Raw genomic sequence first — 20876 nt, forward strand, 5'->3', positions numbered from 1 at the left:
GTGCTTGGGAAAAGTGACACAAGTCAGTTTCCACAAACCTTTTTTGATAATTCATTGACAACTTACGGAACATCTGCTCGCTTGGAAAAAAATACATAAGTATTTCTCCCATTAAAATAATTCATACAGAAAAAATCAAATCGACATAAACCAGTGTAGGTTGTCAATCAATTATCAAAAAAGATTTGTGGAAACTGACTTATGTCACTTTTCCCAAGTACTGCAGATATTTAAGTATAAAAATATAGGGGTGCCATTTGAAATTTCAAAGTCGGGGTGGCTGGGGGGTGGGGGTGAAATCTAGAATGCAATTAAGCCTGGTTTCAGACTTCCCCCTCAATATCTAAATTGACGTGTTTTTTGTTTAAATTGAATTCAATTTAAATAATTAGTTATGTAGACTGGGAAATTTTGAAATGAAAGCCTTGTATAATTCTCAACTGAAAAGTTGAGGCATTGAGCTTTACCTTTATTCATAATAACTAAATAGTCCTGTTTCCTTGTTTCTTGGATATTAAAATGAAACCTACAATTTATTCGCCATATTCCACCACTTTACACACCCCTGATTAGGACGCTATGATACCGAGTTCAACCTCTCCTTACTGTACGTACACGCAGACAGTAGAATATTTGTGGAGGAAGAAATGAAGGGGTTATATATAGAGTGCCCGTGCGGGAACATAGTACCAGTGAGGGAAGTGGGAAAAAACCAGAGGCGATATGCTACCCCAAGATATTCCTCTGGCATACCTCGATTTAAAAAAAGGCATACCCCCTCCCTTACAACATAGACATAAATGATGTATACAATAAATTGTTTCGTGCAGTCAGTAACGCGAATCTTTGAAGCTTACGCAACATATTACATTTCTTAATAAAATAATTTCAATTTATTTCAGCTATTTACTAGATCATTTTACAATGTCCTTTGAGACATCATTTAAAATAATGTTGAAGCTTCAAAGTGCCTTACTTAATTATTAATAAAAAGTGCAACAAAAATGACAGTCACTAAATTGGCAACAATGGCCGCCACAAGCTACAGACCACAGCCTTCTATACTTGAAATACTACCGTTGTAAACATTCTAGGGGTTGAGCTTATCAAATAAGCGTGTCTAAATACACACTGAATACAGTTCCAGAAGGCTGTGGTCTAAATTTAGGAAGCAAACAGGTAGTACTCTTTGCTGTGAAGAAATGTATAAACAAATTTTTACGATCACATTTTTTCAGTGACGGTATGTCATATTTCACTAACGGTACTTTTTCTGGCCATAGAAACCATACCGTCGCATACCGTCTCACTTCCCTCACTGCATAGTGCCCATGCTGTGTTAGAGGATGTGTGAACTCCAAGGTCATAGCCTCCTTGAAGCTATTTTAAATTACATTTGTGCGAGATCATGCGTATTTGCTTGGTTTCCGCACAAAATCAATCCGCGGAAAGTGTAAAATTCCACATTCACTATTCCTAACCTAACACACATAACAATTTCCCTCTTCTTACCGCTTAAGTGACATACTGATTTTACTGCTTTAGGCTTTTAACATATTATTTTTAGAGACGTTCAATATAGTAATAATTATAAATTGGAAACGTACCACTGCAATTTCACCTAAATTGCACTGTTAATTATTGTTTTTAAATATTTGCAAAAATTAAGTAAACTCTAAATCATTACATAACCTTACCGTTTGTTTTAAGTTCGCATTTATAGACTAGGGGAAAAAAGACAGACGTATATCACGGCCTACTGGAGTATAGTAAACACAGAAAACATTTTAAAGCAACAATGTTGAAGATAGATATATATATTTTTTTTGCAAATTTGCCGTCATTGAACAGAAACCAAAATGGAGATTTCATTGTAACTAATTAGAAATTCCTCTTTCAGGTATGTAATAAACGATCTTCGCACAAAATAATGTACGATACACGAGCGGTATGTTTTCTTTCAATTCTCGGAAATTAAAAAAGCTCAACTACGTTTCGCTTTTTTCAAACTTTTCCTCGAACATGAAAACTTCAACATACCGCTCTTGTAACGCATATTACTATTTCCTAAGTTATGTACGTAGTAAGTTACGAGAAGTTGCTTTCCTTCATCCTTGCCAAGCGAAATTACAGTACAAGAAGAAGACACGAGCTTAAGGTAATGGACTAAATAAAACCGAATGGATACGAAATGCTACGTCATCAACTGCAATTCTGTATCTCGTATATCATATATCGATACAGTTCCGAGAAAGAAGGGTTGTCGTGTGGAATGCCACGTAAGGCACGGTCGTTGCACGTGATATATGCTTTTACAATACCCGTACGACGGCCTGCATGCGGCTGTCCTGGATTGGGAAACGCGACGCGACGTGGACGAGATTGTCCGCGCCGTAAATCTGTGGAAGGAACTAGCGCTCGTCTGACATGACGGGCTTTATTGCTAGGCGAAGCTTGCTCTGCGACTTCTTCATTATTGAAATATTATACCAGGAAATGGCATTTTGGAAGGTACAGTAGGCTGAAACTAAGTGAAACCGATAACAGAATCTACTGAACAGTCAGAAGAACCATGTCGCCTTTACACTCCTTTAAATATTATATTAAATTTTGTTAAATTATGTCCAGCTTCTAGAGAATAAAATAAAAGAATGTCACTTAAAAGATGAAATAAATTATGCACCGGATTTTCCTAGAAAAGTAGCAGTTGCAAGATTCCGTCAAGATACACAGTTTCTACAAAAAATTTAAGGACATCCCTCCATCAGTGATATTTCACTCTGTCTTTATACTTATGTGAAACCCCGTGATGTTTATATAGGGACCAAATGCTGTGAAAAGTGACGTTTTTACTGCAAACCCAATCTATAGTTCAAACTGTGAATTATAGGGTAATAACAATTTTTCTGTTAAGAAAACTTATCGAAAAAATATATATTTTGTAGGAAAAAAATTAATTACCCCAGAATGGGTTGACTTAGATCAGTGAATTTTGGGACAGAGTTAGACATAAAACACACACACATACACATACAATCTGAAAGACTTCTTGTGCAATTATTGCTTTTTGTCTTAAAAAATTGTGGCAGTTTGTGCAGGCACTGTAATCCAGAATTTTTCTTTTCTTTTTTTCCCCCTTTAGGAAAAATTGCGATTCTTTAAACTTCTTTTGAGCTTGAAATTCGCTGCAAATTGACCCGGATCGGCCACTGCCACTTGTATCATAACACTGGGAGTTGGTAACACTGATCAATCAGCTTATTCCCTCCATTTTTAGTAATCAGCTGTCGAGTTTACTACAAGTGTGGAAAGGTTGGATTTCTTCCTTTAAAAAACTGAAAATGGGTCGAAATTCAGTGAGTGTCGACGTGAAGTGGCAGATTATTGGGATGTGGAAGAATGACTTGAGGTAATATCTAACTCCATCTCAAAATTAGCATAAGCGGAGAGAGAACCGTTTCCTTGGTGGGGGGGGGGGGTAAAGCAAAACCATAGAATCCCCGTATAACGGGGTTATGGAGGACATCATTTACCTCCTACCCCCGTTATAGCTTGACCGTGGTACAGTATATCGGAATATGATCATTTAATAAAAGTATTTTCGGAGGGCATGTTTCTTACAATGTTACCATCTATATCCGAGATGTTTCAGACCGAGTTGTATAGGGCTTGAACTGTAGGTCTACTACAAATTATAATAGGACATAGCTTGAAACAATCTCCCTCTTTTTCTTTCTCATACAGAAACATATGTATGCATCAATAAAACTACGTAACAGTGCTAACAGAAATTTTTTATATGAAGCTTACCTTCTGAAGACATCATAAAATGAAATGTAAACTCTAAGGGCCATATTCATGGACATTCTTAGCGCGGGCTCCCGGTGGATGATCAGCGAACTAACATTTTTCGTATTCATAAACCAGTGTTAGCAATATGATATGATATGAATCCTGTGCAAGTAACCAGTCGATAGCCGGGGCTAGTTTAGCACGCTCGTAGCGCGGGCTAGCGAAATGTCTATGAATAGCACCCTAATTATTTTATTTAATCTCGTCTTTAAGTTTACACATTTCTTTTTTCTGCATTGTTGTGCAGTATGTTATTCATACATCTCCAAGTGGCGGCCTGAACACCTGCAGACTTCTAACACATGAGTACAGGCACATTCCCTTATTATACCTTCGGTCAGTGCGAAAGAATTGTGGCGTAACCTTAATAACCTGGGTCTAACAAAAGCAAAGCCTCGGGTAGATAACATCAACTTGTCACTCAATAGCCTAAATGAACATTTCGTCACTGCTCCACCTGAACCATTACATAAAAAAGAGACTCTTGAATTTCTCAGATCTTGCCCCCAACCTGTATGGGATAAATTCTTCTTTAAATACATTAACCCGACTGACGTAATGAAGACGCTGCGATGTATGAAATCTAAAGCCCAAGGTGTAGACAATATAAATATCACTCTCCTGTATAAAATAATAGATGTGATTCTGCCGACCGTCACCCATATATTCAATGCATCTATTATGACTGGGTCCTACCCCTCACTCTGGAAAATGGCATTAGTGAAACCTTTACCTAAATCTAACACACCTTCTACAGTAAACCAATACAGACCGATATCAATTCTTCCCACTCTTTCAAAAGCATTAGAACATATTGTACACGGACAACTTACGAACTATCTCGACGAACACAAACTCCTCGATGACTATCAATCGGGTTTTAGGCATGGACACAGCACTACTACAGCCCTACTTAAAGTGACCGAGGACATCCGTGAAGCTATGGATAGGGGTGAAGTAACGGCACTAACTCTTCTCGATTTCAGCAATGCCTTTGGTTCTGTTGATATCGACTTGCTTCTTGCAAAGATGAAAACTTTGCACCTATCAGACAATACCTTGAGCTGGATGGACTCCTACCTACGGGACCGCCAACAGTGTGTTTCACTTGATAATCAATTCTCCCAATGGCGATACACAAAGGCGGGAGTGCCGCAGGGCTCCGTATTAGGACCACTACTTTTCTCTATCTACATTAATGACGTATCAAAGAACTTACAGTATTGCCGATATCACCTCTATGCCGACGACCTACAACTTTACATACATTCCAGACCCAATACGATCAATGAATCGATTGACAAGTTAAATTGTGACCTAGCCACTGTCTCCACTTGGGCGGCCAATTTCGGACTCGCACTTAACCCAAGTAAGACTCAAGCCATAATTATTGGACATAAGCGTGTAGTTAACTCCCTTAATAACAGTAATCTTTCAGTTGTTACCCTTAACAACACGCTAATCCCTTATTCATCTGTCGTAAAAAATCTTGGCTTCTTTTTTGATAATAATCTAAGTTGGAATTTTCAAGTTAAAGAAACGATAAAGAAAATCTGTCCTCCTTTCACTCTTTGAGTCGCTTGAGAAACTTCTTGCCCCAGCAACTAAAACTTACCCTAGTACAAACCCTAGTAATGCCGCACTTCGATTATTGTGACGTTTTGTTAAGTGATCTAAGTTCTGAACTGTCAGTCAAGTTACAGCGAGCTCAGAATATGTGCATCAGATACGTGTGCAACATCCGACGATATGATCACATATCACCGTCCTTCGCAAGTCTCTCGTGGCTCCGACTTAAAGAACGCAGAACTTTACACTCTTTGTCTTTACTCTTTCGAATTCTGCACACCTCAACACCAAATTACCTTTCGTCTCGTTTCTCTTATCTATACTCTAACCACGACGTAAATACCAGATCACTTATCTGTGGCACGCTAAATATACCTCTTCATAGAACATCTTGTTATTCCTCATCTTTTACAATATCCACCTCGCGTCAATGGAATTCCTTGTCACAAAGTATTAGGGGCTGCAAGACAACAAACACCTTTAAGAACAGCTTAAAAGATAACCTTATTAGCATTTCACTCCAATCATACTGATTTAAAATATTACTGACTACACTGTTGCTTTTTTTCTTTAGACATCATCCTGATTGTGCTGCATTTTCAAAATTGTCTCATAATAATCTCTTTCTATTATCTAATATAATTTGAAATATATTAACATTCTATGTATTTTAGTTTAATTCTGCTACCCAGTTTATTTCAGTGTTTAATTAATAGTTCATAGTATTTTGTTGTTTAATTCGTATATAACTCTTGTATACATGTAACTCTCATCTAAATCAAATTGTTGAATTCTTTGTAAGTTCATGCATATGTATATACACTTTTTGCTGGTTGTGTGGAAGAGAAGGCCTTACGGCCTTAACTCTGCCAGCTAAAATAAATCATTATTATTATTATTATTATTATTATTATTATTATTACAGGCTGTTACAAAATAAACATTACATTGCTTCCATTCCTCAAATGAGGTCTAGAAATTCTTATACATTCAGAAATTTAAAATAAATATTATAGTCCAGAAACATGATCTGAAGACGTTAATTCATAAATTTAAGCACAGAAACTTAGTCATAAATATAAGCAAAATAGATGTTTTGAATTCAATATTTTCTAACGTTAATAGAAAAAAAAAGAGTTCAGACAAGTTTATGGGGGCAGTGCCCCCCCATGCCCCCCATAACTTCGCCTCTGCATCTAAGTATACCCATTCTAGAGTAATTATATTTTATATACATACATATATATATATATATATATAATGTAGTAAACTTTATTGTACATAAATAAATACATTATAGTTGAGAATAACAAGAACAGAGAAAGGAAAAACAAAAATAAAATAAAATAAAATAAAATAACTTGACACTTGTTTATGGGTATTGCCCACTGGCAATCCCAAAAGTACTCTATGCTTCATATCTCTATGACGTATTAATTTTTTTTGCCACAAAAAATGTAATTTTTCAGTAAGTTTTCATAACATAAAAATTGTTTTATAATCCCCAGTTTGAAAGACAGAGAGATTGGGTTTGCAGTAAAAAACTTCACTTTGGACAGGTATTTCGTCCCTGTATAAACATTTAGGGTGCTATTCATAGACATTTCGCTAATCCGCGTTACGAGCGTGCTAAACTAGTCCCAGCTATCGACTGATTACTTGTACAGGATTCATATCATATCACGTCCAAGCCCCTACAGTCTCGGCTGCGCGGAACGAGGAAACCGGGGCAAATTGAACGCTGCGCTTGCCGCCATGATGATGGAGAGCAGACGCATCATAGCAGTACGTAAATCGCGCAATTTAACGCTGTGATGATCTAAAATTGACAGATTATGTCCATTTTCGACGTTTAACGTAAAATTAGGACGAAAAAAATATATTCAAAGTTTCATTGATATGGGTCAGAGCATTAAAGGAAAGAAAATACGTACGCAGCAATTGATAGAAAACATGCTCATACATTCATAAATAGGCCTACGCAATACACATTATAGAATGTATAATTTTACTTTAATCAGCATATTCTTAGGTTTCAGAGAATGGAAAATTATATTAACATACATTACTCTTAGATCACAAGACGTAAATACATGCACCTTGATTACACAAGTTCTTATTATAATCAAATTCTTAAATGAAATAAATATGTGATGTTGTTAAGTTTTTACAGAATCGAAAATTATATTACCGGTACTTTTAGACCACAGGACATAAGTAACCACGCAAAATGTAATGCGCAAAGGTAGCAAAATTACATCGCATTTATAAGTAATTCTTCAATTAATAAAGGGAATGCTATCAATTATAAAAAATAGCCTACCTGTATCTAATACATTGCAAATAATAGGTAACATGAGGACCTAAAAACTAAACATAATCACATTATGTAAAAAAACATACTTTTTATGAGTGGATTTCTTTACATGATATATTGTTATTTTAAATAAATATATATCATTGCTTGCGGAGTGATAGTACGTAATTTTATGCACATATGTTATATCAATAAGATGATATTCCTTGCTTTTTTAATAATATATATCCGGCAAAATATAAACGGATTATTTGTATGTGAACTATATGCATTTATAACCCCCCAGTGAAAAATAATGCACTAGGAATATCTGCAAAAACAAAACAACAACAAAAATTGCTGTGCAAATGACAGCATAGACCTCTCACAAATATAAAGTAATTTTAAATAAGCACTTTAACCCAATTTGAAAAGCCAACATACCCCTTGATTCTTGAAAGGGGGGGGTAGGTAAATGCTGCGGCAGATGACTTAAAAATTGACACATTAAAATGTAAGATATTATAATAGGCCTTCATATAAGTTAGGTAACTATTTACATTTATAACTACAATGAAAGATAATATTGGGAATGCCTGCAAAACAAATTCATGTGCAATTGACAATATAGATACCCCAAAAAAACCATTTTAAATAAAAAGATAACAACACAGGGCTACCTCTAAATTCTTGCAAGGATGGTTTCTAAGAGATGCTGCCAGATGACGTAGAGATTAACAATTACATTACAATTTAATTTATGTTATAATACTCATAGGTTTTTATTTACATTTACAATCCGAATGAAAAATAGATCTGGGAACTCCTGACAAGAGTGGAATAAATAAAAACTACATAGAAAAAATGATCGGTAACTAAGAAGTAACACAAAAAATGCACATGATAATATAGTTACATACCTATCGATTCATGAAGAGGATGGATTTTGTTAGATGCTGCCTGACAATTGTTCTATGTAAATTAACGTTGTAAGATCTTGCTGTGTGATGACATCTAATTTTAGTGTACATTTCAACTGTTAAAGATACAATTCTTACGATGTGATTGTCAGGAAACTCGTTTTCTAATACATGTTACTGCAGTTCAGGGAATATTTCATTTAGGCCTATGTTTATCTGTTCTAGAATAGTTCTCGTTATCTTTAGACCTACAGGACCTTTAAGTGGCATGCCATTTGTTTCCTTTAACAACTGTCTAATGCAACATTCACATAATCTACAAATCTTTACGATGTCTGCTGATGGAATTGCCAAACCCCCATTATCTTTTTCTTAATAAAAACGCTATGTGTTTGAGGGATTTGTTGCTATACAGTGATTCCTCACATTGATGACAATGCTGTTTCTACCTATTTCATGGCGGCGTGAACATGCGCAGACAGGTTTCAATTTTGGGCAGCACACCAGCGCTCCGTGTGAGTCTAGTATACTATATAACGTCTTTGATCACGTCGCTAACACTGGTTTATGAATACGAAAAAGTTAGTTCGCTGATCATTCTCCGGAAGCCCGCGCTAAGAATGTCTATGAATACGGCCCTAGGGGGTTTCATATAAATATAAAGACAGGAGTGAAACGTCTCTTTTGAAGGGGGTCCTTAAACTTTTGGTAGAAACTATACTGGTCATGACTGGCTAAACATCCGCACCGCATAGGTACAGATATTTCAGAGTGCAGTTTGTATTCTCTGGCGATTCTCTGCAACCAGGACAACAATATGAATTTCCAACATAACAGCAGCTGTCTTGTCCTAACAAGAACAACATTGGTAGATAGGTATATTGGGAGGCTAGAGAAAAAATGATGACTGCCTCCAGTTACCAGCCAAATTGAATTTTTAATTCATTTTACATATTTTAGCCTATTCCTTCTCATTGTTGTGGCTAATGATGAATTCAAGCGCCCCTGCATTAAATAAATAAATAAATAAATAAACAAATAAATAAATAAGTTAATTAAATAAATAAATGAAAGTTGTAAATTACCGAACGGAATGGTCGAGGCGATATCGTCTCGGACTCCCATTCAGGAGCCTGGGTTCAAATCTTGAAGCCGGCCAATCTGCGTGTGAATTTTCGGATTTTCATCCACTCGTATTGGCGAATGCCGAATTGACATTTTCTTTCCATCTGCCACGAACATTCTGTCCGTTGTCTATAGTCTATGTGTTTGTGTTGTCTTAAGTAGACGGGCCCTGCTTCGAGCTGATTCCTCATGTCTCGTGTGTGAGCCAAAGAATTATCCCTCCCCTATGGGCACTGGCTTGTAAGACCCAGAATGGAGGTTAAACAAAGATAAAGAGGAATGTTATAAGTTATGGATTATTGCTTTCCTTTACCATTTCAAACTAAAATTACAGTATGCTGAACATATTCGTATGTATGTAATGGACTAATAAAACTGAATGGATGTGAAATGCTACGTCAATAACTGTAATTCTGTATCTGGTATGTCGTACATTGAAAAAGTTTCGAGAAAGAACGGATAATAATTTTAGGAATTGATCTTTCTACAGAGTGTATCACATTCAATGCTTAGTTTCCAGAGGCGCATTCCTTGTCAAATGTAGCGTCAATTTAGCCCAACATGCGTGAAAATAAATTAGAACAAATCGGTAGTAGTTGCCATTTATAAAAAGCGGGAGAAGAAATACTGCTAGATCTACAGGAACATCTTGTCTTTGTTGAACTCTGGCTACAAAATCTATGACATCATCAGGTACAAATTGTATACACATTATAGATAAATTTAGCAGAAGAACAAACTGATTTCCATAAGAAAAGTCATGCTGTGATGTTTATTTCTCAATTAAAATTCTTATTGAATAACGTAGTGAATTTAATGTAGCAACATATATTACCTTTGTAGAGTTTTCAAAAGCTTCTGATAGAGTGAAATACAATATATTGCTGAGAATTTTGGCATACGATCAGACTCCACAACTGATACAGAATATTCTCTATGAAAATTCTTGATTAACATCGTGAATTTAATGTAGCAACAAATATTACCTTTGTAAGCTTCGAAAAATCTTCTGATAGACAATATACTGCAGAGAATTTTAGCATACGATCAGACCCCACAATAAATTTTATAGAATATCTACAATCACTATAAACAGAATCTAATCTCAATAAAGCTTAAAACAGATGTAGAATTGGAGAACATCACTTCAGTTGTAAAGCAAGTTATCAGCCTTTCACCTCTGCTCTACATTATTTATATGAATACTATTATAAGAAAATTCAGGAGAAAGAAGATACGGTTATTAAACTCATAAATAAAAATCTAAATGTAGATAGGCCTATATTGATATTTGCTGATGATTCTACTGCAACATCGACAGATGATTTACAACGTTCCATATACAACTTAAAATTAGTAACGGAAAGATATTCCATGGAAATTTCCTCTGAAACAATTAAAATAATGGATTTCGTGCCAAAAAAAAAAAAAAAACAAAATCTAGCAAAATTTACTGGATAACAAGATTTTGGAAAAAGTAAGTTTTTGAATAGGCCTACCTTGAATACAATTTATCATTCCTGGAAGAACTGGATATTTCAGAAAGTATTTTCATATGTAATAAATGTTTTGACATCATAAATCATGTTTTCAAACCGTCTTTAGCACAAAATCACACACAATTGCTCCTTTATATGAAACTGAGGCAAGACCTTTTTCTTTTGCTTTGGGAATGAAGCATGGCCTCTAGACTATTTGTAGGTCTTTAATACTTACTCATACCTGGAATAATGAGAAGTAAGAGCAGACATTTGCCACGAGACATGTCGTCATCATCGTCTTTATGGAACATAACAGACTTATTCAAGTCGCAATATTTGCAGCCGGGCTCGACGTGGTGATTGACAGTACTCGCTACCACACAAGGCACTGAAAACGTGTTTCCTAGAAATTGTCTTGAGCACATGGCGCCCTGGGAGGTTCAATTTGAAGCGAGGCACATCTGGGTCAGCGGACAAGAACAAAGCGAGTCTGGAGTTGCCTGCAGCGGGCCAGCGTGAGGGCCGCTGAGTGATTGGAAATCGAACCCATCGTACCGTGGAAAGTAATTTGCAGGCGGCCAGGAACGGCGTTACACGCGCCCAGAAGAACAGCGTGATGAGTGCTGCTCTTTCATCAGAAATGAAGCGATCTGCATGCGAGGAGAAGGAACCTACAACTGGCTATTCCAATTAACTGACAGTTTCTAGACGAGCAAAGAGAGGAACACGTTTCTGACGAGAGACTGATTGACCCTCGCGGTGAGATATGCAGATCATTTTGATTACTAATACACCGTGTTCCAAAAGTCAGTGGGGTTTCAGAGGATTATAGTTTTGAATGAATAGAGATAGAAAGCTAATGCTGGTATCAGATGAAAATAAAACCACAGTCTAGTATATACAGTCACGAAGCTCAATACGTAGTAAATATGCATCTATGAATAGTTGCTAACCACTAGGATCGCTACTATCGCCTCATAACAGACAATGCGAAATAGTACTGGCACAATCTTTTGTTCCTAGTACCCTCACAACTCAAGCTTCGTGACTGTATATACTAGACTGTGATAAAACTTCCAGGGCCAGTTTCATCAAGCTTTGTTAAAATAACGCTAACAGCATGTTAACTAACATCTTGTTAACAATTTAACATCTTGTTAGTGTAATAGTGTTTCACCAACCCTTTGAAGTACTTTGGTTAGGCAACATGATGTTAATAGTGTAACAGGAATCAACGAGGCAGTGATTGCATGAAACTTTTCTTAATGTGCCTATAGTTAGCGCGTAGTCATTTGTTTTAGCGGAAAATAATTGTATTTCTACATTGTGGAAGTATTCGAGACTAATGGAAATTGAGAAAAAAAGTATAATATTTTAACCTCTCTTCAGTTTCTTGTAACACTTTAATTGCTACACACACACTGAAGTTCTGCATCGTCCAAGAAATTTACTTTCAGATAAACCTAAAATATATTTCCCTAAGCTTCAATACTTCCGAATATATATGCTATTGATGTAATAATACAGCTTGTAACATAGGGTAAACTAGGGTCTGTTGGACAGTCGGGCATGTTGGACACTCTGTACTTTAACGTGTTACCACGCCACTTGTGGGCACCACATTCAGCTAGAAGTCAATGACGGAAGTAGCCCCACTCGTGCCTACTTCCGTCATTGACTTCTAGCTGAATGTGGTGCCCACAAGTGGCGTGGTAACACGTTAAAGTACAGAGTGTCCAACATGCCCGACTGTCCAACAGACCCTAGTTTACCCTATGTTTTCAGACAGTCATGATTGCATTATGAAAGGATATTAAGGATTTAACTGCTGGAGTATGCGATGTTAATTTAACAATGGGTTTATCATGATGTTAGCAGTAACAATAGTAGTTGATGAAACATCTCTCAAGTTAAGTTTACTGTTAAACTGCTTTAACACATGTTAAATATTTAACAAAGCTTGGCAAAACTGTGAAAGTTTTTCGTCTGTAAGTTTGAGGCACTGAAGAAACAAAAGATCGTAACAATCGAACAAATGCAATAATTTACATTATTACCCCTTGCCATCTGGCGGCCAGTTCATCGTGTATAATCTTAGACACAAAACATAACCGCTCTCCTGTAGCGTGAATTTGTCTAAGTCCACTTCAGGCAGGGCCTGGTTCACACGGCTAGAGAAAGGATATTTTATTTTACACCTAATTTACCCCTTGAATACAGCTTTGTTATGATTAGCTATTTTTAACACTTGGTCTATAAGCAGACAGAAAAAGTAACAAATAAATAAAGCAAAGGAAAAACAGAGCGGAGTCTTTGTGTAAGAAATTCGTTCACGTTTAAACCTAAGCCCTCGGAATCAACCGAAGTCGTCCGAAGGGGAATTATTGTTAGGTATGACAGCCGCTCATTTTTTGTCTAAGATTATACAATCAACAGGGATTGAGATATTGCGAAGCATTATCTATATCTGTATCTTTTAAATAGACAGATTCCTAGTTATTTTATTATGTTGATGCATAAGTTGGTAGCATTTTCGTCCCTCATTAGAATACTGCGTTGATAGGAAATTGTTTATCGTTTGTCATTTGTTATTTGAATTGTTGTGCTTATAAATACGCCTTGAATTTTGCGGATTTGAAGAAAGTTTGTGCTATTTGTGGGCTAAAGAAGATGCAATGTAAATTAGTGGAACAAAGAAAAAGAACTTCCGACATATTCTAATGTTTGAGTTTAATAGAGGAACAGAGGCAGCGGAGGAGGCTCGAAACATTTGTGCCGTGTACTGAGGGAATACCATCGAAGAAAGCACTGCAAGGAAATGATTCTGTTTTTTCAACACACAACGCACCGTCATCCACAGAAGATGATAAAGAAGGCGTCGTATACTACGAATTGCTCCCCAGAAATGTAACCATAACTGCTGACATTTATTTCCAACAACTCAGACGCCTTGCGGCTGCAAGTGAAGAAAAACGACTGGGATGATTGCATCAAGTGCTGCTGCAACACGATAATGCATGCCCGCACTACGGTAACATGACGAAAGCTGCTATACAAGAGCTTGGTTGGAAGATGATCGCACATCCCTCATATTCTCCCGATCTTGCACCCTCAGATTTCCACCTTCTCCGTTCTCTATCCATCAGTCTTCAAGCAAACGCCATTGATAACGATGGTGCTTTACAAACTTAACTTACGACTCCTTTAACTCCAAATCAGCAGATTTCTTCAGATGCTGAATCGGAAAACTACCCTAACGTTGGTAGAGAGTCATAGATAATTTAGAGAAATACTGATTATTTCTGTCTTCTATTTATCTCAAATGAAAATATTTTTCACAGTAAAAAAACGCTACGTACTTTTTCATCATCCCAATATGATCGCAGAAACCATTAACAACATCCATAAATTGGCCGGCCACATGGCTTGAACTCGTGGCATCCCGTATGTAAGTCCAGTGTTTTAGCACTGAGCCACTCCACTCGGTTAATATTTGTTATTTTTCGAGTAAAAATTGTTAATATTTTTGTGCGTATTTCTCAAACAAATGGAGCAGTGAATTTGTTTTAAAAAGTGCAATACATTGTTAAGTGTTGGATGTGCACAGAAGTCAGTGTGTCAGGAATCCTTTACAATTGTTACGGGCTAGGATGGCTGCAAACGCTAACCTCTTTCTGTATATACAGCGTATTATGTGTAGCCATTCTCTGGAAGGGTTTTGTACTAATTCCAACTCATCACAGTGGCCGTTCAGACGGTGATACGAAGAAGTGCCTGCGTTTGAGGAGATGATGCGGGCAAAGTGATGCAGTGGGTGAATCACCAGAGTGGAGCTTAAGTCTGGGCGATCGATGCTGGAGGTAGACGATAGACAACCCTACCGAATCGATCCGGTGGGAATAAAACTGGGGTGAAGTGGTGGATAAGAATTCCCGTTTCCCGTTACGTGAGAGAGGCAGGTTAGACGTCTTCGCTCGTGTCTCGAATGTCAAGGAAATGCAAGAAAAATAAAACGGATTGATTTTCGTCATGAAGTCCAAAACCAGACAGCTACTTCGAAGTAACTCCATCATTCTTTACACTGGACTTACTGCACTTTATTGGATGATGACGATGATGATGATGATGATGATGGTGATGACAATAATATTTGTGATTATAAAAATATTAGACAGAGGGTTTAAGGAAATCCAAATATTGCATGAAACATCTATACTCGAATTAAAGTAATAAAAGTGCATTTGATTAGCATTTACTCAATGATTAAATATATCTACAATAGTTGTACAAGATGTTCATTCATTTTTGTTTAGCCAGTCCAAATATCAGTTCAGACATGTGACAGGTATTTAGTAGTTTCTCAGGCGGAATCAGGGGTGTGTATAACGTCCACTGACATCGTCACGTGAATGTTACGGATTTTAGTTTTCGTGTGATAATTTTATGTTAAACATGTGCAGTCAATCTATTATGTTAATTATTTATTTTCTTTCAGCTTTCTAACGTTTCTTATAGTCGCGTTTTTCATTTTCATCGAGTTACTTGCACCTCTCATTTATTATTTCTCCAATCCTTCAAATTATTTTGTTTTGTTTCATTCGGAATAAATAACGAACACAATAAAAAGGTGCCAGTAAAGAACAAACAGCATAGAGTTTTAATACAATTTATTCATTTATTTAAAGATATTTTGAGTGTGTCATTTCTAGTTACACTACCATGAGAACGTCACAACCTGGGTAGACCATAAAAAAACGTTGAATTCAGACTACAACATACGAAATGATCTACGACATACGAGATCAATAACAACCCGCATGGAGCTGGACCATGTCGACGTATAGGCCTACTGCTTGCTGGAATATCTTATATTCAATTCTTCTGTCGCCATCATTCACTTTTGCTGTCACAAGTTTCAGAGATTCGAAGCGTGAATGATTACCGAAGGCAGCATTCAAACTCTGATAGCTACTACTGTGGAACATTCTGATTCATAAGATGTTTCATCGATTACATATTTCTATTAGTATTAGCTAGAAGCTTCTAGAATCACTTGCTATCGGAATTCGACATTAAAGAGTACCGGTACGAAAAGAAGAACCGGAGATCGAACCCTCACAGACAGTCGAAATATTCATAGAGCCCATTACTCTAGCTGAGAGCCACTAACTACCTTCAGAGATCCGCATATTAGAAATTAATGTTTCATTACTCAAAGGCATCGTATGAATCAAATTATTAATCAGTCAACCCGCTTATACCTATTTATTATTTTAGCTGTTTTCAATCATTATTAAAAATAAAATACTAGCGCTACGAGTTAGAGAATTTCAGTGACGAAAAGTGTCTGTCCCTAGTCGTGTTGTGCGTGATGCCTAAAACAATTTATGAACGGCTTGAGTCAGACGCCCTATAGACCTATACCAACTGTATATACTCGATATATTATAATATACAATATAATAGGCGTATGCAGGACTTTTCAACAGTAATGAATAATTCAAATTAAACTGAATGAGGATATTAGACAAAAAATTCAAATGTCAAACATTGTATTTGTAGAGGAATATTTTTATGGACAGAAAATATTTTGGTTTCTATTGTTGTGCGGATTATGACATCGCCAAGAACATTTTATATTATAGCCTATAGTCTGTAGTTCTTATATCTCTGAAATAGCATATTTTTTGATGCGAACTTGTATGTATGTATTTATTCACACTGCAATGGGTATATACCCGGTGGCAGTGGTAACTAATTACACTCAATAATGACAATAATAAACTTCATTTGTTTTATACAGAAGCACTATGGTTATTGTTATTATGGTAACAGTTTTAGTGTTGATACATTTTGTTTTGTTATTCTTTGTATTATGGAAGTAGTTTATAGATGAAATCAACATAAAATAAGATGTTCTTAATAGGAAATAAGGCAATTGAGAGTCTGATAAAGATATAAGTATGTGACAGAATACGTACACAATAAGAGGTATGCACACTTTTTAACGAAACCCGGGGATATATATCAATTGTCTCATTTTCTATTAATAACATCTTGTTTTAAGTTGATTTCATATGTAGAACTGTTTTTATAACACAATAACTAACAAAATGTATCAACAATTAAATTGTTATCATAGTAACTATGACAGTAGTGCTTATGTTAAAAAATATTATTATTATTATTGCGTTAATAAATTATTACATCCCGATACAAAAAGTGTGCTCTTTAAGATGATATCAAAAAAACTATAGAGTATCATTTGAAACAATAGTAGGCCTAATAGTAGTAGTAGTAGTAGTAGTAGGCCTAGTATTAATACTTCGTTTAGCGGATTGTCTTTTAAGGGATTAGGTACAGATTACAGCAGTAAAATTTTGGAAATATTCAACATTTTTTCCTTCATTACTATATCTTGTACAGTAATGAAAATTAGTATGTGTAAAACACTGTCCTTCTGCTATATGAAAAAAATATTTTTACGATTTAAAAACATTATTTACATTTTTTATTCAAAATTCAGTTCACTGTGAAGTGATGAAGCGTTTCCCACATAACTAAAAGACTATCCAACATTCCGTGATGAAATTTTTTGTGTGTATTTATGCATTTCATATCTACAATATGATGCAAGATCACTCCTCTACCTTTGATGGATTGTCTGATAAAAAATAAATTCATTTTAAAAATGGTCAAGTATCAATATTTTCTTCTAACACAAAATAAAAAAATATATATTATTTATTAAGGAATGTAGTTGAAAGAGCATGATATTGTAAACATGAGTTTCAGCAATAAAATAAAAAAGAGATAACATGAAAAAGTTAACAAATTTACGAGTTATGAGGGAAACGTTTCATCACTACACAGTGAACTGTCACCATTTTGAATTTTGAAGAAAAAAGAATCGTTAAAACATTTTTTATATAGCAGAAGGACAGTGTTTTATACATACCAATTTTCATTATTGTACAAGATACAGTAACGGAGGAAAAAATGTAGAATATTTCCAAAAATTCTACTGCTGTAAGCTGTACCTAATCTCTTAAAACGCATCGCCTTCGACCGGATCTGACTCGATGATCCTCGCAATCAACGGCAAGCTTAAGGTAGACGTATTGTTGTGTAACATGTGGCAGAGTGTGTGCCCTCATCGCAACAGAGGTGTTTTGCGTTCCTTTCCATTAACTCTAATCCTCTCGTTTTCTTCGTCTTCTTGTTCTTTTCCTCGCTTGAGTGTCTGCTCCTAGAGCCCCAAGTGTTTTCATCATCAGTGCTTGACTACCGTGAGAAATCAAACTTCCTGCACTTACGGCCTTCTTCCACTCTCCTCCTCCTGTAGGTCTTTGTTAACGAATTCCAGGTCAGTTCTGACAGGCTTGTGTTGTGTGACAGGTGATTACATCTCAGGTTATTGATAAATGTCAGGCCAATCGTGAGAAGCAAAGCGCCGTGTATGCGAAATATATCTATAATAATCTGCAGCTCAAGTCGAGATATTCGCGATCAGAGTGCAATTTGTCAGAATTCTCCCCTTTATCCAATTCCATTAGAATAACGAGGTAGGCTACCAGTTTAATTCAGGCGGTAGCGCGTTCGCCTACTGCTCCGAAGCTACGATCGAGCATGGGTTCGATTCCAGTTTGGACTATTACCTGCTTCAGTTTTTCCCGAGGTTTTCCCCAACTGTAAGAAAAATGACAGGTAATCTATGGTGAATCCTTGGCTTCAGCTCGCCAAATACCATCTCGCTATCACTAATTTCATTGTATTATTTGAACTCCTGTTACACTGACAGAATGGAAACGATTAGAGCTTAACTTGGCCATTTCTACGTATGGGTTGCCTTTGACAAGACAATCAATGACCGCAGAAAATATGGAAAAATATTTAATTATTTATTGCACCTCCAAACAATAATTTAATGAGGTTGAATCACATGTGCACCTGTAATTTTTATGAGTGCAAAAATACATCTAATAAAGCTTAGATTTTAAGTTACATAATTTTTATTTATTACATATTTATCTCCATACTTTGCCATTTTAGTTACATATTTCGTATTTTCATATTACATGAAATCGGGGCTCTAGTTATGACGTAGTTGCTAAGTAACCGTTTCCACGACAATGCTATTTTGTTATTGTTTTGAAGCTTCTTTTTACAGGTACGTTGTATAAAATTGTGTTGTGAAGGCGGTGATGACGTCATGGAATACTAGTTGCTAGATAATCTTTTCTGGCACCAGTGCCAGAATTAGACCAATTGTGCACGATTTATAGCGTCATGTTTTAATGCTAGGATTGTATAAAGTATATTTTTAAGTCTTCTGTCTCCTTTTATGTAGAGATATAATCATTCCATTTCTTCATTCGTCTGGGATATCTTTTTTGAGTAAATTTGATTTATGAAATTCTGTGGTCTTTGTTTAAACTCAACTGAATGTTTTTGGTGGTGATTGATATGGGCAACTTACTATTGTTATATATTTAAGCACGTCGAATGTTTTTATGTATAAGTTACTTCTGAATTTACGTGATCTTCACCAGGGCATTTATATTTTTCAATAATTTCAATGTTGTATCAATACGAATGTAATTATTGAAACGTTCTGTCGTAATTATCTGTGCATCTTGTTCTTTCTTATTATTTTTCTTAATAATAATAATAATAATAATAATAATAATAATAATAATAATAATAATAATAATAATAATGGCAGACGAACATTCTGATCGACTGTGAAAGAAATGGATCCAGATCCTAATAGGCCATATGATCTAACTATTGTCAGGAAGAAGAATAATATTATAATGAAAATAATAATTGCAGTTTATATTTATTATTATTATTATTATTATTATTATTATTATTATTATTATTATTATTATTATTATGGGCAGAATTATTGTTCTCCCTGTCTCGGAAACTATTTTTTCGGCAACTCAAAATCGATGTGTAGCCTACTTGGTAAAAATACGGATCAGCTGGGTTATTAATGGATGCTGACGTTGACACTGCACACAGCATAACACAATGGACGGACGGATGGACGGACGGACGGCGTGAACGAGCCCCTCCTTTCACTCCGCAGTCATTGTTACGTCGCTGGAAGAGCCCTCTTTACGTCCTTTGATAAACTGACATCGGATTGCGGGAAGAGTTTGGAAAGAAAAATGACTTGTTTGTGTAGAAGTTGTTCAAGGTTCCCCGCGTCACGTGAGCAGCTGGCTGTAATTGCATTCCGCGTCTCACGTAACGCCACGAACGTGGCTCTGGCACGGCTATGCATTGCCATCGATAGGCAAGAAGTAGATTCCCAGATTTCAATGGAAATAGCTTCTTGATATCTCTGAAACACGTTTCTACCATTGTCTGTCTTGGGGTTAACATTGGAATCTTACTCTCACGATAAATCAAACAGCAATTATTATTAAGGAAGATATTATAATGGAGTTGTTTACGTCGGAGAGCTTTTGGATAACATCAACCATTTTGTTTAGAGATTGTTCTATTAAATTACCTGAATTTGTTTAGTTCTCTCTTTATTTATTTGCTGCCTTCTCCACCTCTTTCTACTACATTGTATTTCTTTGTTATGGATTTGTTTCCATTTCTCCTTCTCTTTCT

General features: G+C 35.9%; 1 protein-coding gene across 1 annotated transcript in view; it reads left to right on the forward strand.

The window, feature by feature from the left end:
• The window catches only part of LOC138702653 (uncharacterized), a 53937-nt gene that overhangs the window by 24394 nt on the left and 8667 nt on the right, over positions 1–20876 (forward strand). The window contains exon 4 of the mRNA XM_069829979.1: positions 20440–20550. Within this exon, the coding sequence (XP_069686080.1) occupies positions 20440–20550 (111 nt within the window). The remainder of the gene's footprint in view (positions 1–20439; positions 20551–20876) is intronic.

Source organism: Periplaneta americana, chromosome 7, assembly GCF_040183065.1.
Source record: "Periplaneta americana isolate PAMFEO1 chromosome 7, P.americana_PAMFEO1_priV1, whole genome shotgun sequence".
Lineage (NCBI taxonomy): Eukaryota > Metazoa > Arthropoda > Insecta > Blattodea > Blattidae > Periplaneta > Periplaneta americana.